The 22,483-nt window shown below is 41.5% G+C and overlaps 1 protein-coding gene across 1 annotated transcript in view; it reads left to right on the plus strand.

The window, feature by feature from the left end:
- The window catches only part of fat2 (FAT atypical cadherin 2), an 89,437-nt gene that overhangs the window by 22,229 nt on the left and 44,725 nt on the right, over positions 1 to 22,483 (plus strand). Inside the window, exons 4-12 of the mRNA XM_088989431.1 lie at positions 7,682 to 7,740; positions 7,994 to 8,305; positions 9,008 to 9,215; positions 9,696 to 9,835; positions 10,617 to 10,679; positions 11,212 to 11,424; positions 13,490 to 13,700; positions 16,688 to 20,749; positions 21,496 to 21,695. Of these exons, the coding sequence (XP_088845557.1) occupies positions 7,682 to 7,740; positions 7,994 to 8,305; positions 9,008 to 9,215; positions 9,696 to 9,835; positions 10,617 to 10,679; positions 11,212 to 11,424; positions 13,490 to 13,700; positions 16,688 to 20,749; positions 21,496 to 21,695 (5,468 nt within the window). The remainder of the gene's footprint in view (positions 1 to 7,681; positions 7,741 to 7,993; positions 8,306 to 9,007; positions 9,216 to 9,695; positions 9,836 to 10,616; positions 10,680 to 11,211; positions 11,425 to 13,489; positions 13,701 to 16,687; positions 20,750 to 21,495; positions 21,696 to 22,483) is intronic.

The raw sequence follows: 22,483 nt of genomic DNA on the forward strand, positions 1-22,483 counted from the left end.
GCAAAAGAGCTGAATATGCTAAACTTAAAATTGACATGCAAGTTGAACGAACCCGCATTAATGCAACATTGAATGCTCTTAAAGAAGAGAGTGAAGCTGAAGCTGCACTGGCTGCAGCAAAGGTGCTTGAAGCAGCAGCAGAAAGTGAAAGTGGTTGCGCTGTTTTTCTACTTTCATTCCTTTCATCACTTTGCTGCTGTGAAATGTAAATTTCTCCACTGTGAGACTAATAAAGGCATATCCAATCCAATCCAATCCAATCCTTATTAGGAAAATGATTTAAATCGTGCTTCCTGCTAACATAGCGAGGTAAAAGAATGACAGAGAAAAAAAGAGGACAGTGACAATGTACAGTCATACGTTAAACTACAAAAGTGGAATCTGAGAAAATAATTGTTTTAATGAAAGAGGTCGGACACTGTTTTATTTTGCTTCAAGCAGATGTAAATGTCAGCCTAACGTCTTCCTACTGTGTGGTAATCACACGACTGGGATGCTTCATGTAAATGTCATAAAATTGTCAGCAATCTGCAAACATCCCGGATTATACGACTTCAAACGCCCCAATGTTTTGAATTTTACGAGCGTAACGTCTTCCCCGCCATAGTTTACTGACAAAAATGCTTAATGTGTGGCCAATCCATCAAATTATTACAGAGGTGGAAAATGCTAGTGTCGTGTCTCTCTCTCTCTCTCTCACACACACACACACACACACACACACACACACACACACACACACACACACACACACACACACACACACACACACACACACACACACACACACATAAAAATCAACACCCAAAGTTATTGTGGTGTTGACACAGCAAGACTTCGCCGATGGCACAAAGTCAAACGCACTTGCTGCATCATGCTTTGTCCACAAAGTGAAAAGGAGCACATAAACAACATTGAGTTGGCTTTTTCAAATGACTCACAAACAAATTCATCTATGTTCCTCATTCCAGGGTGTGCGCTAGAAGCTTTAGCATTGGTCACAACCACACGCTCTCCTGATGTCCTCAGCGTATTCTAGCGGAGACAAATTCCTTGTGTGTACTACACACTTGGCCAATAAAGATGACTCTGATTCTGATCGGAGAAAGCAGTTTGAATAACAATGCTCTCACAGTCACAGATTCAACATCTCCTACCTGTTAGTATGACCAACACGTTCTCAAACTCTGCAAGACATTGTTTAAGTCAATGAGGGCTAATGATGCCCTAGGAAAAAAATGGTGGGGGAAAAATCAGTTTAAATACACTGCTCCATTAAATAAAGTGCGCTTTATCAAATTTTACTGCAACTCTCTTACCATGATTGATGCGCATTTACCATAATCAGTGGTTGTTAACCTTGTTGGAAATACCGAACACACCAAGTTCATTTTTCAAAACACATTCAAGACATAAAAAAAACACATTTATTAAAAAAACGAAAAACAAAACAAAATACAATTTCATTATATATTATGTTTCTACCTTGACAGAGGCTCCATAAAAGCCCTCAGGAATAAGATGCAGAGAGAGAAAAGTGTAAGACCCGAGTGAGTGTAACCAAGCCATGTTGGCTGTCTAGTGGCGATTGCTGAATGTACAACTACGAATTACAGTCGAACCCTGCATAGCCGCCGTTTGGCACCTGTGGATTCGTATTGCTGTGGATGTGTTTTTCTTTTTTTCTTCTTCAATCTTTCTTTATATTTTGCATTTTGATTACCTATTTAGAGCTCCAAAATATATTTGAATTTTTGGAAGGGTTTTTTGGAGCATTTTGGGGAAATTTGTCAGGAAAAAAAATCCATTATATCGTCCAGTTGTCACGTTTCGGTTTGCGACCAACGGGTGGCATTGTTGGGCACTCCCGGCATGACCATTCAGTCTCTGGCCATTGTTTGTTTCACCCTATCAGGTTTGTTTCGTCTTGTCATGTTTTATGCATGGTTTTGTTTGCTACTTTGGACCTTTTTGTTCTGATGACTGTGTTTGAGATTGTGTTCCTGCTGACTTTATTTTATACAATGTGTCAATTACACCCTGCTCCTCCCTCCTTCCTGCATTTTTTGGGGTCTACCACCACCACCTTGCAAATCGTGAGATGTTTCACGGTTCACTTTATTTTAGTCACAGGACAGCAACAATATATTTTATTCAATAAAGCCCTTTGGGCTATGTGAGAACATTGCAGGGAGAGGGGTCATAAAAGCATGTAATAATTTATTTCTCAGATCAATAACCCGCGGTACAATCAAGCTCAATTCACAACAGCCGCGTTCTCAGCTCAACTGTATCACAAAAACTCAAATGACCGATTAAATAGTCAATCCGCTGTTAGTCTCAAGTTTATTTTCAAATGTTGTGGTTTACATTTTAAATTCCTTTTCTTTTATATTTCTTTTATGTGATAGAAAAAAATGTCACATATATATAATAAAAAAGAATGGAACCTCTGGTGTCAAACATGATAATACTTTACCGACCTAAGAAATAATATTATCATTAAAAACCTTAGCTCTGTTATAAAAAAAGAGTTGTCTGTCAAAAAAGGCATATGAAATGAACTCAAGTAAACAATGGTATCGCAAAATTATAAATTATGGATTCAAGACTGTAGGTAAAGAAATGTAAGCTTTGCACCTGTATGGCACTGATTTATTCCTGTTTACTTGCAGTTTTTCCACACTTATGGTAATGTGTCTTTTTAATTTGAGAGAAAGTGCAATGCTCTGTGTGAAGTCTCCAAATTGCAAAAACATGCAACAACAACGCACTGCGATCGGTAGGATTTCATCAAGCCTTTCATCTTACAATTGCATTTTTCTATAGAAGATGTGACAGTCAGCAGTTGCTGAATGAGCATCAAGAAGTCAGCAGGAGAAGCCATGAAATTGATCTCTTTGAGCGACCGTTCACACCACACCGCTCCATTTGCATGCATTGCTTATGAATGCAGATACTCTGCACGCTTGGTTTAAAAATATTTCTCGATAAACAGTAACCCAAATATAAATATATAGTGCCTCTTTGCAATGTTTTTAGGATAATACGAGTGCAGTGTGTTCCACTGGAGATAAATTCCTTGTGTGTTCTGCATACTTGGCAATAATGATTATTCTTATTCTGATTAAAGACCGCACTGGTGACTGCAAATGACATAAACCATGAAATCTTTCTCTCCTATTTTATGTTTTTTATTTCATTAAAATAACGCAATAAAACAAAAGATAAAACAAGTAAAACTGTTGCCGACCATTTACCATATGCAAAATAAACTGTGACAATCATCACACACATATTACTCTAATATATTACAATTCCCTCAACACCATCATAGGATTCATTCCAGTTATGATGTGATGCAACTTACTGTAATTCAACACAATTCACTGTTTTACGAAGCAATTACCGACACGATTGAATCCAACTACCAGATTCAACTGCTGAAAAGTTGACTTGTTGACTCCTGATGTGAAGTCGCTCAGTAAAAATGAGTTGCTTTCAAAAGAGTCTCAGACAAGTCAACATTTGAGTGACAGCCGAAGCATTGCAGAAGAACCATCCTTACCAGACGGCCTTTGTTTGTCTTCACGGCGGGTTCACTGGCCCAGTGAAAGCTCCTGATGTTTAAAACACTCTTCCTTAGCATACCCACCTGTCAGTCCTCATTATTACCTCCCGGGGGTTAACATTAGGGCTTGTTTGCTCTGCTGTCAATGTAACCACCCCCACGACCCCATTGGGGTCTGGACACGTTTAAAAAAATACCATCATCAAAGTGAAATTTTCCAAATTGAGTCTCAAGATGGTAACTGGTGGGATGTGCTGTACACAGACCAGGCAGATATGTTAGTTTGGGTTATTAGGGTCTTTTCAAAGCTTTGTACTTGAGCAATTCCTACTCGGGGAAATCAACAAATCACCCATACGTATCATGTCTTAAAATCATATGAAAAAAATAACCCTTTCGATACCATAATCTGAATTTTGATTTTTCTGAAGACATTTTATGCTGAATCATTTCATTGGCTTCTAAATAAGTCATATCAATCAAGAAATGCAGAAATATATTTTTTCACGTGTAATATTCAATGGTGGTACAAATCAGTATTTTTGGAGATCAAGACGAACCACTACTTACTGTCGACTGGTACCTACTATTAGTGGGAAATGTAGGAATAATACAAACAAATGAAGCCTCATTTATAAAATATGTATTCTTTCTTTAGTCATTATCAATTCAAGTAATTGAGTTTTATAGATGAAACCATTGATGAAGAGGGTATACATCAGAATACAAACATGGGCAAAAAATTGTATGGATATTTAGGAACAAACAAACAATATAAAACCGAGCAAAGATACGAACTTGTCCCGACAGCAAATTTGGAAAGAAACTTTCTCTTCTTAATTTTCCATGAGTAAATATTTATGCCGGTACATATTTGTACCATCAGTACTGAAAGGGTTTCACTCAACTCAACTTTATCAATGAAGCCCCTTTAAAACAATGACAGCTGTATACAAATCAAACAAGACAACTAGGCAGAACAATTTAAAAACATGAAAAACCTCAAGACCTTAAAAAAACTCTAAAATGAGAACATAGTGCCAAGCTGTTTTGAAAGTGGAATATAATTAGCATTGAAAGGTGGCTTTGAAAATGCTCAAGGCACCCCGAGGCCTGCTCCTTGCAAACTTAAAAAAAAAAGCGGGCCCCTGCCACACGTTCTATAGATCCACATGGAATTGCATGAAATTGAACACGAAGTTTCAGGCAAATTTCCAGGCCTCGTACTTTGATGCAGAAATTCACCCAAATGAGCCCTCATTGAAAGCAGGTTGCCATCACAATGTAATGACCATCCTCATCTGTCAGCGCTCGCAACTTCAGTCATGCGTGTCGTTTGTGGAAAAGTAAAAACTATCTAGTATACTACGCATTCAGCACCTCAGGCGAAAGTTTTTTTAGGGGGTGGCAAAAAGCTAAGAGTAAACTGACAAGCAGGTATTCAAGTCATCAACATTCAGTGGGATTGAAAGGGCCCGAGGCTGGGAGTCATCTTTTGCAATGGAGCACCTCACATGAGATGTCAAATCAAGGAAATCTGCGGGTAAAATATGCCTTTTCATGCTGCAGGCATCATCAGACATTTGACACATTTTGTATGAACTTGTTAATTTAAGAAATGCATCAGCATTTGAGCAGGGACGAATGGATCGTAAATCAGCTGGGCGGATGTTAGAGAATAATGCCTGATATGATTATAGTCATTAAAAGTCAGTCATTATGCTTTGTTGCTTCCCGACTTTCTGTCGGACATCCTCTGTGTTATCTCGACCAGTGTAAGGTCAAGATGAATCACTTTCTGTGATGAACTTTGAAATGTCTCATCGGGATAAAATTCTTCGTGGGCAAGTGACATTAATTTGATGTTGAAGATTGGATTTGGATGTCATCTTGAATGGATATTAGATGCCCGCTGGGCTGTAAAGTTAGACATGTTCCAAATGTGCCGTTGTAACAGATTGCACTGGTTTCGGTTGGCCTGTTTAGCGCTTTAACATGACCAAATTCGGTTATGGTATCTGAGCCAAACCATATGCAGCAGACATGGTAGCTGCCATCTGATCTAACCAACGATCGATCAACTATGCCAATTTGTAATTGGATGAGCAAGTTAGGGGCCAGAAGGAAACACCTGCCTTCTGCTTGTGGATGTTTGATTGAGTGAACAATTCGGCTGTTTATGAATGTGTTTATTTTTATGTTTTTTTAGCCAAAAGATCTGATTAGTTTTCTCAACTGGAGCCAATATACAATACATTAAGTTAGTATTACAGTAGTATGTCTGCTACCAGTACAAGACATACCTATCGCCTCTTTCCAAGGTCAACCATGAAAGCTTTCAACACACCCATCAACCTCATACTGTCACATCTGCACGAGGCAAAAACAAAACGGCCTTGTCGGACAAAAAGGAGCTGGATCCAAAGTACTCGATGGAGGCAGTAGATGAGTTCAAAAGGTTTTACTGAGACACGCAGAGGAAGACCAAACAGAACAACAGCACAAAGGGAGCGCGACCAACCTGGCATACTGCAGTGGTGAAACACGAAAAGGAAATACACCAGCATATACAGAGAGAAACCGGGTGACTCTTATAGTCAGAAGGCACATCAGTGAATGAGCAACAGAGGAACAAGGAGGGGATGGGCGCACACCTGTCGCCAATCAGGATGTGACACATACGGGTGAGCGGTGCAGCGTGAATGGATGGATTTTTAGGTTTATACAAGAAAAAAAACATTAAATATCCAATTACATGAAAAATGCATTGAATCAAAAGAAGAACAAATGAAAAAAAAATCAATTAAAATGTTAAAATATAATGAAATATGGCCACTGGTCATGACATAAATATTAACTCATTCGCTGCCATTCACGAATTTATTTGGGAATTTAAATTATGACGTAGAGCACCATTCCCGCAGGGGAGTGGGTGCTGATAAAGCGCCAGTCAGACCTCTGGCAGTGGTTGTTTTTTCTTTTCAACAAGGGGGCAGCATTTCCCTTTTTACATGTTGGCGCTTTGTTCCAATTCCAGCTGTTGTTAAGGTGCAATATAAACCAATATGTATGTAGTGTTTGTATTTAGTCAAACATCAGAGTACATAGGGAAAGTCGTTAGGATTGCACAACTGTCCCTGTTGTTTATTATTTTTCTTTGTGTTGACTATTATTTGAAGCGCTTTGTTACAGCTGCAGCTGTTGTGAAAGCGCTATATAAATTAGGATGCATTGTATTGTATTGTATTGTATTGTCTGTCTATATACACACTCACAGTAGTAGCGTGAGTTTGTGTTACTTTCGGGTTGATTGAGTGAACGCTGGCGCGAATGGCTGCAGCTTCTCACCCGCAGAAAAAAAGTAAAACAATGATCCTGTGACTGTAAAATGTCCTTGAAAGTTTTGAAAGGCGCTTAGAAATGAAATGTATTATTATTATTATTATTATTATTATTATTATTATTATTATTATTATTATACATTTAATTTCAAGCGCCTTTCAAAACACCCAAGGACACTTTATTTAATATTATTATTATTATTATTATTATTATTATTATTATTATTATTATTATTATTGCATTGTATTTTGGATAGCCGCCCACACTTCAAGCTCATGTAACTCCCGACCCATTTAATTTGGGAATTTACTCTTTTCTGATGAAAGAAGAGAGTCTAAGTTTTCTAACACTGTACTGGATATTTAGTCCTAAAACTCAATATTGTGATTTCAAGTGACAAAGTGACAAAAACCCTGGCACTACAGTAGTGTGGACACATTTTTGCACTATTCACGATTCCAAAATGGAGTCAACAATATCATTCTATGTTTCACATTTTAGATCATTTACTTGCATTAGAATTGTTTTAATTGATACATTAATTAACCTGATATTGATTTAAATGTATGTACACAAAGTGTCCATGTACACACATGGACACTTTCCATGTTTCTTATTCTGTAAAATACTTATTGTTGCAATTGGAGTGCTTTTGTTGAGGAGTAGCGAGCACTCATTTCCCTGATTTGCATACTGTAGCATTAATTCAATGTGTGTTGTGTGGTTATGCGCGCGTGTGCGTGTTTGTGTTTGTGCGTGTGAGCACAGGTGTCATCAGGACAGTGGCAGCGTTGGATCGCGAGGATAAAGCAGAACACAGTATCGAGGTGAGACTTGAGCACCTTCTTTCTTTGTGTTTTCAAGTATGGAAAGATTGTCTGTCATTCCAATGCTACACTATATAAGTGACTCAAGTACAATCTTATACAATTCCTTATGAATCCCTGCGATGCGTTGAGGTTTGTTGCTGTTCGAATTACAATAGCCACGTATTTCAATATCTGACAATTCACCGTAATGATGATACGATTCACTCCAATTACGACACGTTATGATTTACTCCAATCATCGTATGGTCAGGTCATTGTGTCGGACAACGGCTCTCCGTCACTTCACTCCACCGCAACCGTGGTGGTACGCGTGCTGGATGACAACGACAACTGGCCCAAGTTCACAGACAAACTTTTTCACGTCAAGCTGCTGGCCCAACAGCAGCAGGATGGCCGTCTGGAAGTCTGCCGAATGATGGCCCGTGACGATGATGAGGGCTCCAATGCCGATGTGGTGTACACACTGCAAGACGACCACGATGGCAGTTTCCAAATTGATCCCTTGACAGGTGTGGTGACGTCACTTGGAGACTTCTCGTCCGGGAATTACACCATTCTCACGGTACGTCTGTGTAAGCTCTCAGTCGTACAGGAGTGGTCCATCGATGAAAATGTTTCTTCAGCCGTCATCTGTACTTTCTGTACATTCTCACGGTAGTTTCCGATTGAAATTGTTCATCTGCTAGCGTGATGATGTGAACACCCATGATGTGTTCAGGACCACGGTGTCATGCTCCTGACATTTAGAAGAAATTAAACCTCCCAATAAATATATATTTTTCCACAATTACTTTAATAAACTTTGATCCCAAAGCAATTATCATTTCATACACATCTTCCACACTTACCCCAAAACATTGTTGACTGTGTTTACACTAAATGTGTATTGTGCCACTTTGCAAAGTGTAAAAATGTCATCACTCGTTTCCTATTTACCATTTTATTGCACTTTTGCAACGTGTGTGAAAAATAAATGTGTCAAAATAATTTTAAAAAATTACAAACATTCCTACTAAGTGCAGTAGAAAAAATGAAAGTCCAACGAAATGTGAGGAAAAAGAAGCAAAGAAGTAAAAAAAGTCCTAGGAAAGGTATACAAAATAAGGAAATTATGGAACGTGTGTAGAGAAAAAAGAAAGTCCAAATAATGTATAAAGTACAAAAACAAAATGATATTACTATATACATATGCTAATAGTCAAACGCTAAGCTTTAAATGTGATTGCATGTTTAATTTCATCAGATTTGTCGCTACATTATGTAGATTAAAGCGACGGACTCTGGCAGTCCGCCGCTGTCGTCTGCAGCGAGGCTGGACATTGAGTGGACTTTACCGGAACCGCCTTCTGATGAGCCTATCGCCTTTGATGAGCCTCACTTCACCTTTGCCGTCATGGAAACGGAACCCGTCACTCACATGGTGGGCCTCATCATGACTGAAACATACCGACTGCGCTGGTTTCACATCATAGGTAAGATACTTGGCCTGTGCACTTTGTCATTTTTGGGGGAGCTGACTTATTAGAGGTTCGTGTTTTATGGCCACTCATCAAATTTTGCTGTTAACTGAAAGCCATTTGCCGAGATTGTGTATACAAAGGTCAAATTCAGTAATAACAGAAGAAAAAAGACTTTGAGGAGGACCGGAATTAACCACAATTACATTAAAATGGCCAATACAACATTGAACTTCCTGTATATTTTACGGCAACATATGACCAACTCAAAATAATACACAGTGTCCAAAACGTCCATGGCACACCTGTCATAAATGGGCATGTGCAAAAAAAACGTTACGCTGGATACTGCCACATTCACATTTGGAATGTTATTTGTCATGCCACTAACTACAATTGAAATAAAGAAGACTGAATTAATCCACATGGTGAAGAAAAAGCTCACCGTATAAGATATCATTAGCCACCCCTGATTATTATTTTTTTGCCCGTCAGGTGGAGATGAGGAAAAGGACTTTGACATCCAGAGAAACTCGGGCACAATTTCCATTGCCCGCCGACTAGACGCCACCCGCCGCACCAACTACAACCTGACGGTGCAGGTCACTGACAGCCATCACAGCTCTACCGTGCAGGTTGGAATGTGTACAACCACTCTCTGTGCCTTATTTATGATCTCTGTGAATCATTCCACTTTGGGCGGAAAGTGTTCTAGTCAGATATACACAAAAAAACAGCGGCCCCGAGCCGCATCCGGCGCTTAATTACGGTTGCCTCCCTGTTGCCCACAAACTCTTATGGCCTTTGAAGATCACAAGAGATCAGGCATTCTCAGACTGAAGTGGTGCCTTGGGATATGTTATGTTAAATCATTCCCTTGTCATGCTCATAACCGAAATCATCTATCCCTGTTGACATGAAACATAAAATACCATTAATGCGACTCCGCCCCCCAAAGCTCACTCAGATCTCAAAGCACCCCTGATCAGTTTTGCCTTAAGATACACGGCCCTTTATGCTATTCACCAACATGGATGCGTGGCTGTTGGTGCAACATCTGGGCATCCACCGTTTAGCTGTCGGGCCTGGATTGAAAATAGTTTCCTGTCATGCAAGTGTATATCAGAGCTGCATGCTATCAATGTACAGACTGGTAGTAGGTCCCTGAGCTCAATGCTGCGAATGCAATTTTCAACTTTCATGGACATTTTGCCAGGTGTGAGAGCCTATATTACATTAAAATGTGGCATGTGGACTCCTCAAGAAAAACTGGATGGTTAAAATCTGCAATTGACAGATGAATGGACTTGAAAAATGTGCATTCGTTCTCCCTCAAACCAGCACAAGACCCATGTATTCAATACACTTGTAGACAATAGCCGAGATTACCAGTCTGAACTGTGTTGGTTTTTTTAGGCCTACATCCGCGTTCTGGACATGAATGAACATCGGCCTGTTTTCCTCAAGACGCTCTATGAGGTGCGTGTGCGTCTGCATTTGCATGTCTGTGTGTCAATAATTGTAAGATTCAAATCTTTGTGGAAATGAAGAGTAAAAGAAGCTTTTGGTGACTTTGAGTCAACCTGCTGTAGGCAGGCGAGCAACCTGCATTGAGAAATAGTAGGTAGGGTTTGGTGTTCATTTTTAATGTTAAGTTTTGAGGTAAAGGTTGAGATGAATTGGTTAGGGTTTATTGAATTCTATCTTTTTTGTCGTTTTTGTTTTAGGACAGGGGTTTTGTTTCTAAGGTTAGGAAAAGCTGAAAAAATAAAACACAAAACAGGCACTAAATTGAAAGTTTTTTGCTCGCTAAATTGAGTTCATTCTAACTCAATTTAGCCATCAAATTATAACACCATGAACGTTCCTACAGAAAGTGGTTGGAAGTTCAAGATGTCACAATGTCAATTTTCTCACTTCCTGGTCACTGTACCTGTCAGTTGCAGACTTATTTCTGTAAACCTAAAACGAACATTCTCAAAAAAAACAAAAACTAACTGAAACTGCTCAGGTGAGGATCCCTGAGGACACGCCAGCGTGGAAAGACATCCTGCACGTCACCGCACGTGACGCTGACGCAAACAGCAAGCTAGTCTTCTCCATTCAGAGCAGCACAAACCCCATCAGCTACAAACTCTTCCACCTGGACCCCAAGAGCGGCATCCTGGCCACCACCGACAAACTGGACTATGAGAGCATCCGACTGCATACACTTGTTGTCATGGTAACATCCACACAGAACTGTAACTTCGACACAGTATACAGTAGTCCACTGTCATAGATCTTCCACTTCAAGACAACCGACGTCACTTTTTTGTTTCCTAACTGACATCAGAAAAACGTTTTATAGCATCTAAAATACCCAAAACACGCAGTATGATATTTTTAGTCAAATGAAAAACACCAATAAAAATGACAGTAGTCTAAAAAGTGTCTAAAAAGTGGCCAGTTTCAGAAGGTCCCGCCCCCATGTTCAGGGTGTCACGGCAAGCTCGAGAATCAAAACAATGGCTTCAGATTCGGAGAATATGCTTTGTTGTTACTCATCCAGTTATGAATATGATTCAAAAAAAGAAGAAAGCATACATGTTTGCAATCGATTAAAGAATTTATTCCGTGTCATTTTGTGGCATCAGGGGTGGGAAATGTCGAACATGGCGACAAAGCCGTATAAGAAATTAATCAGCCCGTTTCAACAGGCTGGTTAATTCCTTACATCGAGCTTTGTCGCCGTCTTCTGCCTCTTTTTGGTCCTACACTAAGTTTTCAGACCAAAGTACAGCAAAATGCATTGACGTGATAGAAGGACTGCTACAAGGTGTCCTTTTTTTCGGTCAGGGGCGTTCCTTCAGTGACATATGGTGAGGACTCGTCACTAACTCAAAAACACGACTTCCGAAATATTCAGTGCGAGTCTTAAAACGTAAAATATAGCTATATGCGGTGGAAACTTTGTAAAATACGCTCAGTAGAAGTCATTTGAAGCCATTTTACAAATTATGGACACAACTTGTCCGGAGACGTCGGTTGTCCTTTCATCATGTGCCAGTGATTCTCAATAGGGTTGAGGTCTCGGGATGATGGTGTCAAAGTCCCTCGATTACTAATGTGACTCAGAGGGCGTCAAAGATCCTCAGCACACAAAAAGTAATGACATCCCTTAGTTGAAAAATGAAAAGAACGCCCATTTATTACATAAACAAGAAGAATGCTTGAGAAGGAGTGCTTTGATGGTAAGAGCTCCTTCCAGGATTCAGCAGCGGTTGAATTGGAAACATTTGTCACTATGATGCTGTGCAGTAAAATAAAGAGCCACATTTAGACATCTTTAAGGAAATGGTCCCTGTCAGATAATTCTCGGTCGTGCAAGATTGTTATAGCCACGACCTGACTTTGATGATCACCACTTCATCCCTTTCTCAGAATAGGAGAGTAGGGGAGAGGCAGGGGGTGAGAAGCAGCAGTAAAACGGGCCAAAATCTGAAAGTTTGGGATGAGGCAAGCCAAGAGATGTTCATACAATTTGCCATTTAACCAAATGCGAGAGTGTAGAAATAAGTCTGGGTTGAGATTTAAATGTCTTCAGGGGAAGCCGCGCTAAAGATCACACCATGGTTTTCCTCAAATCAATCCCCTTTAGGACAGGGTAGCACTGAGTCTGGAGCTCCCTTTGGGCTACATTCCAAATCAAGATGACACCGTTCTGAAGTTATCTGAATTGTGATTTTGGGCTCCTGTACGACTGAGAGCTAACACAGTCAACTTGGCAACATTCGTGCCATATGGGCATAACATGTAAGCCAATAAAGTCCAGCCTTAAAAATAAAAACGCACCCTCCAATAAATAATGAGGTCTCCCCCTCTCTCCCCTCTAGACTGCATGCATATGCAATTGCGCATTGCTCGCACCCTCTCCACTCACAGTCAATGTAAGCTGTGCATCCATAACAAACAGACCTGACCAAAAAACCTGGAGTCAACGCGACTCACCCATTCTGAATATGCTTGCATTTTATTTGATTATCGGTATTTATATTTACTCAAATACTTTTGCTTTCCCTTTTGTATTTTATGCTGTTTTAAATTGGGAATTAACACAATAAAGAGACACCATTCACGAACCACCAGTTAGCTTGGATAACTACAAAATACTACTTCTCTGCATTTTTTGAGCAGCTGATTTTTTAATATCATGAATTTAACTGACAGAAAAAGCTAATCATTTATTCATTTATTTTCATTTATTCTAAGTCATTCTCTGTATGACGACATGTAATGTAAACTTTTAGGTGCGCGACCAGGAAATCCCAGTCAAGAGGAATTTTGCAAAAGTCATGGTGTACGTGGAGGACTGCAATGACCATGCGCCCGCCTTCCTCAGCACCCGCTACGAGGCTGCCGTGTCCAATATGTCTCCCAGCGGCACGGAGGTGGTGCGCGTCAAGGCCCTAGATGGTGACGCAGGCAGTAATGCTGACATTACATACTCCCTGCATTCTGGTGAGCATCAGAATTTTTTTTCCTTTTATTTTCTTTTTCCATCTGCAGTAGTATCTTGACTTGTGAATAGTCTCAATTGCTAAACTTTTCAAGCTAGAAGCAAACTCACTGTCATTTTTTTTGTTTGGTGTTGCAAGCCGAAATATGACCAGCTTGAAATACACCACACGTTGATTGAATCGGAGGGAAAAATGATTAAAGTACATACTTGCATGTGTGAAATACATTTTTTGAATGGGACACATAGTCTAATACACAAATACAAAATGAGAACGGTCACAAGAGCCACTGTATGGACTTGCTGACTTCAGCTTGGTGACACTCACTGGGTAACACCACTCAAAGCCACACACCGAATGCGCAAATGGAAAACCTATAGCCAGGCTATATTTTTTTTATTGAAAAACTAGTGAGAAAAAACGTTTATGTTTTCTCGGGGGCGAAAGCTGAAACCGATTAAGGGCATTTCATTTCGATATACAGTAAAGTCTCGTTATATCGATATCGGATATATCGATAGTCCCGGTTATATCGATACTATTTCTATGCACGCACGGAGAAAATTACATGCAAACAGGGTCGGATATATCGATAGTCCCGGTTATATCGATATTTTTTCGGACTCCCTTGAATATCGATATAACTTTACTGACTTTACTGTATTGTGGAAAAAGAATTTGATGTAAAACGAAATTGGTTGAATAGCTTGGCTGCGGAACAAATTAAACTCGTAAGTGAAAGAAGCACTGTATCACCACTGAGACACAACAATATTTTGTCATCTCTTCTTTCCTTTGCCATCGAACCAGCCAGTTAAGAGCTCCACTGAAACAAAGTGCTCCACAATGCCATTATGACACCCCGGAGAGTCACCAGAGTGCTTTGCAATTTCCTCCCCTGGCAGTCATTTTATATTTGGGATTTCCTGGGTGCAAACCAGCTCTCCGTGGCTGTTTTATTGTTTCATTTGCGCTGTGCACAGAATGTCAGGGAACGAATACCACCCAGCTTTGGCCACGGATTTGTTTCTTATCCCTTAGTACAATGAAATAAACAAGGGCCTACCTGGATTTGATTTATGTGTTAGTTCCTGGACAAAGCATTCTTCTCCTACTGAGTTATTGCTCACCCAGAATTTTTTGCTGGATTGAAAATAAGGAGGGGGAAAATTCACGTGAAACAAGGAACGTAAAGACAGCCGCTTTTACGATCAAGTGATTCATGATTACGCATCAATACAGATTGTAAAGCGGTTCAATTGCACAGCTACAATGAAACATTACTCTCCCTTTCGTTCCCAGAACGTTCCTAATTTACCCCAGCCAGGTAACAATTTAAAATTGGCAAACAAAGTTTTCTCTACATGAAAATAAGGATGCAGGAAAAACAGTGAATATTCACATTTAGGGAGTTTGATATTTACAAATTTACCTCCCTGTGTTTTATCCCCTTGGAATCTAAAGCACTGTCAGTATCTGTTGTATTTCTCTGCTCTTTCAGTAGCACTGCAAGCACTCGCTAAAGGGAAATTAACAACTGGTGTCATGATATTGTTGGAGTGATACATCTTACTGAAATTTAAAACTGTGGATGTAGGGGAAGAGGTCATTTCAGCCTAGGTGATTAGTGGACACACAGAATCTTCCCTACACGTAGAAGAGCATTTCTTAGATATCAAATATTTTGTAAGAAACAACATGAGAAGGGTCTGCCATCTCGGTAGAGTTTCTTAAAAAACATGGAATGAGGACTTCAAACACCGAATCTGGCATTACAGAAAAAGTCATGAGAAAATAAATGATGATTCATCGATTTAGGGCCTATTTTTCTGCCTACGCTGCTTGTTCTATGAATAATTTTGACTTTGCACTTTCTAAGTTCAAATTTTTAGGGCATCACTCGAATGTTAGGATGCCAAGTTAGAGAACGCCCTGGAATTTTAGGCCCAATTTTGAGGTAGTCAGATCACCAAGGAAGGGGTTCTCCTGGTTGTTGACACATATAATGGATTTGATATTTGTGAAATGGCAGTAAATGTAGTATTGGTGGGTGAGTACTGACAATGTGCTTAGGTTTCAATGTATCCCTTGAAACCAATACAAACTTAATTTAAGAATGTCATGTATCATTGAGAGCGGCCCGGTAGTCTAGTGGTTAGCACACCGGCTTCACAGTGCAGAGGTCGCCGGTTCACGTCCCGGTCCGGCCTCCCTGTGTGGAGTTTGCATGTTCTCCCCGGACCCGCGTGGGTTTTCTCCGGGTCCTCCGGTTTCCTCCCACACTCCAAAAACATGCATGGCAGGCAGATTGACCACTCCAAATTGTCCCTAGGTGTGAGTGTGAGAGTGACTGTTGTATGTCTTCGTGTGCCCTGCGATTGGCTGGCAACCAATTGAGGGTGTCCCCCGCCTCGTGCCCGAAGACAGCTGAGATAGGCTCCAGCAACCCCCGCGACCCTAATGAGGAATAAGCGGTACGGAAAATGAAATGAGATGAGAGATGTATCATTGAGATTTCAGATGGTAGGTGAATGAAAAAGTAAAGCTTCCTCAAGTAGACGTGACCCAAATACAGTAACAGCATATATAATTGCTATGTTCTTTCAGGTTGTTGAAAAAAAGTGCCCGTTCCCTCCATTTATGATTTCGTTGCTGTACCACAGTAATGTTTTTTGTCTCTTCCACTTGCAAAGCATAAAACACATGCGGTCACTTTGACCTCATCATAGTTTGAGAATCCATGTAATAGAGATTGCCCCTCGCGGGAGAGGAAAAAGATAGTTTACAAAATAAAGGGTCAGAGGCAAAACGATAGTCAATCCAGTCCCAGCTTTACGATATATCGATTCTAATCGCCCACATCTCACCTCTGATTTGCCTTTAAAACAACTTTGGAAACTTGGAAATGTTGAGCGACCATCCACCCTTTCAAACAGAACAACACGTTTCAAATCCAATTTTGACATTTTTTTCCCATTCTGTTGACAGGAAACATCAATAACATTTTCTCCATTGATCAAGTCTCGGGCTCCATCACTGTGTCCAAACCTTTGGACATTCTGCACCAGGAACCTTTCCACCTCACAGTAAAAGCCATGGATCAGGGCTTCCCGCAGCATAGCGACATTTGCTCTGTCCACATCCATGTCAGCATCTCTGACCACACCCTACCCGTCTTCCATGATAATGAATATCTTGCGGAGATCAGTGAACGGAGTAGCTTAGGGACACCGGTGGTCACCATATCAGCCTTCAGCCCAACTGCGGTAAATTACGACATTGAAAGTGGCAACCCCAACGGAACATTTCACATTGACCAATACACTGGAATAATCACAGTCCGAAGGTTTCTGGACTTTGAGATGTATTCCTCCTACACGCTTAATGTTTCTGCATCTACTGGTTCTGGAGCTTTGTCCACTATAGTAGTTATCATCTATGTGATGGATGAGAATGATAATGCCCCATTTTTTGTCAAACGTGAGTATGTTGGGCAAATAAATGAAGCGGCACACACCAATAGTCTGGTGATGACTGAAGATAACATGCCGTTGGTTGTCCAGGCTTCAGATATGGACGGAGGTGCAAATGCGCTGCTCGTCTATGTGATCGTAGAAGAAGAAGCTGCAAAAGTGTTCATAATCGACTCTAGCACAGGTGCAATTACGCTAGCGGCACCGTTAGACTTTGAAATCAAGTCTGAGTACCACTTCAAAGTGCAGGCAAGGGATTCGGGGAAACCTTCACTGTACACAACCCAGCCTGCCATGGTCACTGTGCACGTCTTGGATGTGAACGACTGCCCGCCACAGTTCACAAACACTACCTATGAGTCATCTATCATCTTCCCGCCGGTCCTAGGTGCAGAGGTGACAAGAGTGATGGCTCACGACGCAGACTCAGCAGTCTCATACAGCATTGCTGAAGGAAATCTTGATGGTACCTTTTCTATTCATTCTGCCACTGGAGTCATTATTGTGAGCAACGTGTTGAAGTTCAAGCCATTTTACCAGCTCGTAGTCAGCGCCTCAGATGGCCTTCACGAAAATTCTGTCATGGTGAGGGTGAATATCACCAACGTCACAGAGAGTGGTCTCAGCTTTGAGCAAAGAACATATTCGATGAGCGTTACAGAGAACCTGAACAGTGTGAAACTGTTAGGTGTACTCAAACCAAGAGGGTGTTATCTAAACGAGCCTATCTCCTATTCACTTTTGAACCCCATGGGAAGATTTTCTATCTCCCGGACTTCTGGTGTCATGGAGACCACAGGTGTGCCATTTGACCGTGAGGACACAGACTCCTACAATGTAGTGGTGCTATTACAAGACACAAGGACACCACGAAGGACGGCCACAGCTCTGGTAAAAGTCTTCATCGATGATGTCAATGACAACACACCTCAGTTCCTCAACTTGCCTGTCTCGATGATGATGTCTGAAGACACAGAACCAGGAGATGTTCTGTACCAGGTCACCGCGAGAGACAGAGATCTGGGTGAGAACGGATCGATTGTGTACTCTATGGAGGATGATTATGACCTCTTCAGAATCGATCCAATCATAGGTGATGTTTCCATCCAGAGGCCTCTTGATTTTGGCACCGTGAGCAACTATGTCTTGACAATCCTGGCAATGGATGGAGGCATTCCCAGTCACATCACCGAGGCACAGCTCAGTATTCAAGTCAAGAACCGGACTAACCCAGTTTTTCAGACATTATTATACCCTATAAAAGTCCCCGAATCGGTTCCCCCTTTCACTACCATCTTGCATGTGCAGGCCAGGAATCCTGAAGGCTATCGCTTAATTTACAACCTAGAGGAGGAAAATGCCTCCAAGCACTTTCATATCGACTTCAAGACGGGTGCGTTGACAGTCACCAACCCGCTGGACTACGAGAGCCAGAACTTGCACGTGCTAACCGTGCGAGCCACAGATTCTGTGAGCGGAGCCTTTTCAGATGCAACTGTTGAAGTGGAGGTTGAAGACGTGAATGATAATGCCCCCTTTTTCTCCCAGCAAAAATACACCACCAGCATCGCGGAGGAGCTTCCCATTGGCTCTTCAGTTCTGCAGCTCTCTGCCTTTGACTTGGATTCTGGCAGGAATAAAGATCTGACATTTCACATGGTGAGAACAGAAGGCAACGAAACTGATTTCTTCGACATAAACCACCAGAGTGGATTGATTTTCTTAAAGCAAGTGCTGGACCATGAAAGTGTGAATCGCTTCCAGTTGAAAATTGAAGTGGTTGACAATGGAAACTTCGCCCTCAGCGGTGAGACTGTTGTCTTGGTGAATGTCACCGATGTGAATGACAATGCCCCGGACTTTGTCAGCCCTCATTTTCAAGCCTCACTGGATGAGTCTGCAAAATGTGGCCACATTGTCATCAAGATTCAGGCATCCGATCCAGACATCACAGATGCTAATCACCTCAAGTACAAAATCCTCTCAGGCAATGAAGACCGGTACTTTAACATCAATGAGACTTCTGGGATCATCTCCTTCTCCAACATTTGCAAAAGGAACCTGGATTCATATTACAACCTGACAGTGGCAGTGTCAGATGGCGTGTTCCAGAAAAGTGCACCGGTCAACATTGACATGATCAACAGCAACAGGCACAGCCCGTACTTCCGACAAAGCACCTATGAGGCCGAAGTTACGGAAAATGCAGGGGCAGGAACTCGCGTGATCCAGCTGGCTGCAATTGACCCTGATGATGGACCTTACGGTAACGTGGATTACACCATCATTAACAAATTGGCAGACGAGAAGTTTGCCATCAACGCTAATGGGCAAATCGTCACCACGCAACCGCTAGATCGAGAAAACTCAGACCAGAGGGTCATCGCCATCAAAGTGATGGCAAAAGACGGTGGCGGTAAAGTAGCCTTTTGCACAGTCAAGATCATCCTGGCGGATGATAACGACAATGTTCCACTGTTCAAAGCATCTGAGTACCATGTTGCCATTAAGTCAACTGTTAACAAAGGCTCCCCTGTCATTCAAATTATGGCGTATGACGCAGATGATGGCAAAAATGCTGATATCACTTACACCGTAGATGAAGCTGAAGGGGCCATAGAGGACGTAATTGAAATCAATCCATTCACTGGTGTGGTGAGTGTCAAGGAGAGCCTCCTGGGCATGGAGAATAGGATCTTCACCTTCAAGGTGAAGGCTCGCGATGGCAGCTTCCCATTCTACAACTCTACCGTCCCTCTGAGGGTCAAAGTGCTCCCTCCGGAAATTCCTCTGCCAAAATTTGCCGAGCCTCTATACACCTTTTCAACTGCCGAGGACACACCCGTTGGTACTGAGATTGGCACAGTGAGAGCTGACTCAAACATGCCCCTCATTTACAGCTTGGTTGATGGCAACACGGTGGAAAGCAACAGAGAAAAAGTGTTCAGTTTGGACAAAGAAAGTGGGACGTTGGTACTCGAGAAGACCATGGACCACGAGAGGACCAAGTGGTACCACATTGATGTGTTGGCCGAGGGCAACCACAACGGCACCGACGTGGCCTCGATGGTCTCAGTCAGTATCCAAGTACAAGACGTCAATGACAACCAACCGGTGTTTGATGCCAACCCATACAGGGCCTACCTGGCAGAGAATATGCCCGCCGGGACCACCGTCATTCAGGTGACTGCCAATGACCCCGACACAGCTACTAATGGTCTGGTGACCTACAGCCTGGAGTCGTTATCTGACGATGATATCAACATCACTGACTTGTTCTCTATTGACGGTGATACCGGCTGGATTGTGACTGTTCGCGAGGCTGACTGCGAGGCGTCAAGGCTGCACCGCTTCCACGTACTGGCCACCGACCATGGTGGGGATGCCAAGCTGTCATCCAGCGTTCTGGTAGAAGTGACAGTGACTGATGAAAACGACAGCCCTCCGGCATTCTCTGAGGATGCCTACTATGGCCAGGTGGCAGAGAATAGCAACCCTGGCATGGTCATTGTCTCCATGACGACCACCGATGCAGATGTGTCACTAGAGAACCGTCTGGTGACGTGCTATATCACAGGTGCATCTTCATTTTTACTTTTTTAAATTTTCAAAACTACCAAGATTATAATAGTTGTGGATCTTGGTTCATTTTTATTTAGTTTTAAATTTACTGCAGCTTATAAAATTCTGCCGGTTTGAATTCATTTTAGATTTGGATTGGATTGGATTTGCCTTTATTAGTCTGCAGTGGAGAAATTTACATTTCACAGCAGCAAAGTGATGAAAGGAATGAAAAGGAAGGAAAACAAAATACATGAGCTGCTGGAAAGGCAGCCACTCTCGCAGCGCCGTCTTGAAGTCAAAAGAACAAAAAATAAATAAAAATAACGTGACAACACAAAGACACAGAGAGTCATTCATTCTTTAGCACTTTCTGTACTCTCTTTGTTACATGTAGCAGTTCTAGATGAAACAGGAGAGGATCAAAGCATCTTTTCACCAGTGGATCAGGGACATCATCGTGGAATGTGCACGTCGACTACAAGCTAAATGTTGAATGCAAAAACGCAGCTGTAGCATCCATTGGCCATTTTATTTATGTATTTATTTATTTATTTATTTATTTGTTGTCTTCTTTTCCTTATATATAAAAGCACATACACACTTGAAGTGATCAATTAGCCCGGATTCAAATCCTGGATTTATGTACTGTACGACCGATCTGTGAACCAGTTCATCATTGTGCTGCTTCATGATTATCAATTGCGCAACTGAAATAAAGAACATAATGAGAACATTCTAGCATTTTTCCTGATCTAACAGATGGGGACCCTCTTGGCCAGTTTGCTGTGATCCATCGTGACGAGGGTGAGTGGGGCTTGATAACTAAAGAGCCGCTGGACCGTGAGGCCTACGCCGCCTATGCGCTCACCATCACGGCCACGGATGGAAAATTCCAGTCTCCCATTAATGTGCACGTGGACGTACTGGACGAAAATGATAACACACCACAATGCCAACAGGTCACAACTTCGCCTCATATATCTTTTGTGTTGCTCACTCTCAAGGTTGTACTGTATCAATATGGGAGTTTTCCCAATATTTGGTTTTAATTTTGCTGAGATTTTTTCCCCCTCATTTTACAAAAATTGTGTTAGTTTTTTTCAAAACTGACTTGCTTATTTTAAGTTATATTGGTTTTCCTTTTTTATTGTCTATTTCTTTTGTGAAAAAGGAAAATCATATTGTGTAGTAATAGGAAACATATTTATTAATTTACAACCTCAAATACAGTTGCTGTATTAAAGTCAACATATTTTAACTCATTTGCTGCCGTTCCCGAATTGAAAAGAGTGACGTTGAGTGCCATTCCCGAATTTGTTCGAGGTTTGGTTTTTCTTAGGTTGGGGTTCCAAAGAGTGCTGGAACCTATCCCAGCCGTCTTCGGGCACTCGGCAGGGGACAGCCAATCACAAGGCACACAAAGACAAACAACCATTCACTCACACTCACACCTAGGGACATGCAGACTCTACACAGGTAGGCCAGAGCGGGTCTTGAACTCATGACTGCTGCACTGTGAACCACTCATCTACCAGGACGCCCTTACATGCACAGTGCACAACAAATTCAAGGATAACTAGTTTTAAAATCAGAAGTCAAGAATAATGACTTTTTGGTGTTGATTACGTATGACATTTGAAGTTTTCATTCAGACTATAGCAGGCATCAAGGAACTTGACCTGCCTGATTTGCTTTCACGAGCCATGTGAAATGTGCGGTGAGCCAGATCTGGCTCCCAGACCTTGAC

The sequence above is a fragment of the Hippocampus bargibanti genome, linkage group LG02, assembly GCF_051943395.1.
Source record: "Hippocampus bargibanti isolate YZ-2025 linkage group LG02, ASM5194339v1, whole genome shotgun sequence".
Lineage (NCBI taxonomy): Eukaryota > Metazoa > Chordata > Actinopteri > Syngnathiformes > Syngnathidae > Hippocampus > Hippocampus bargibanti.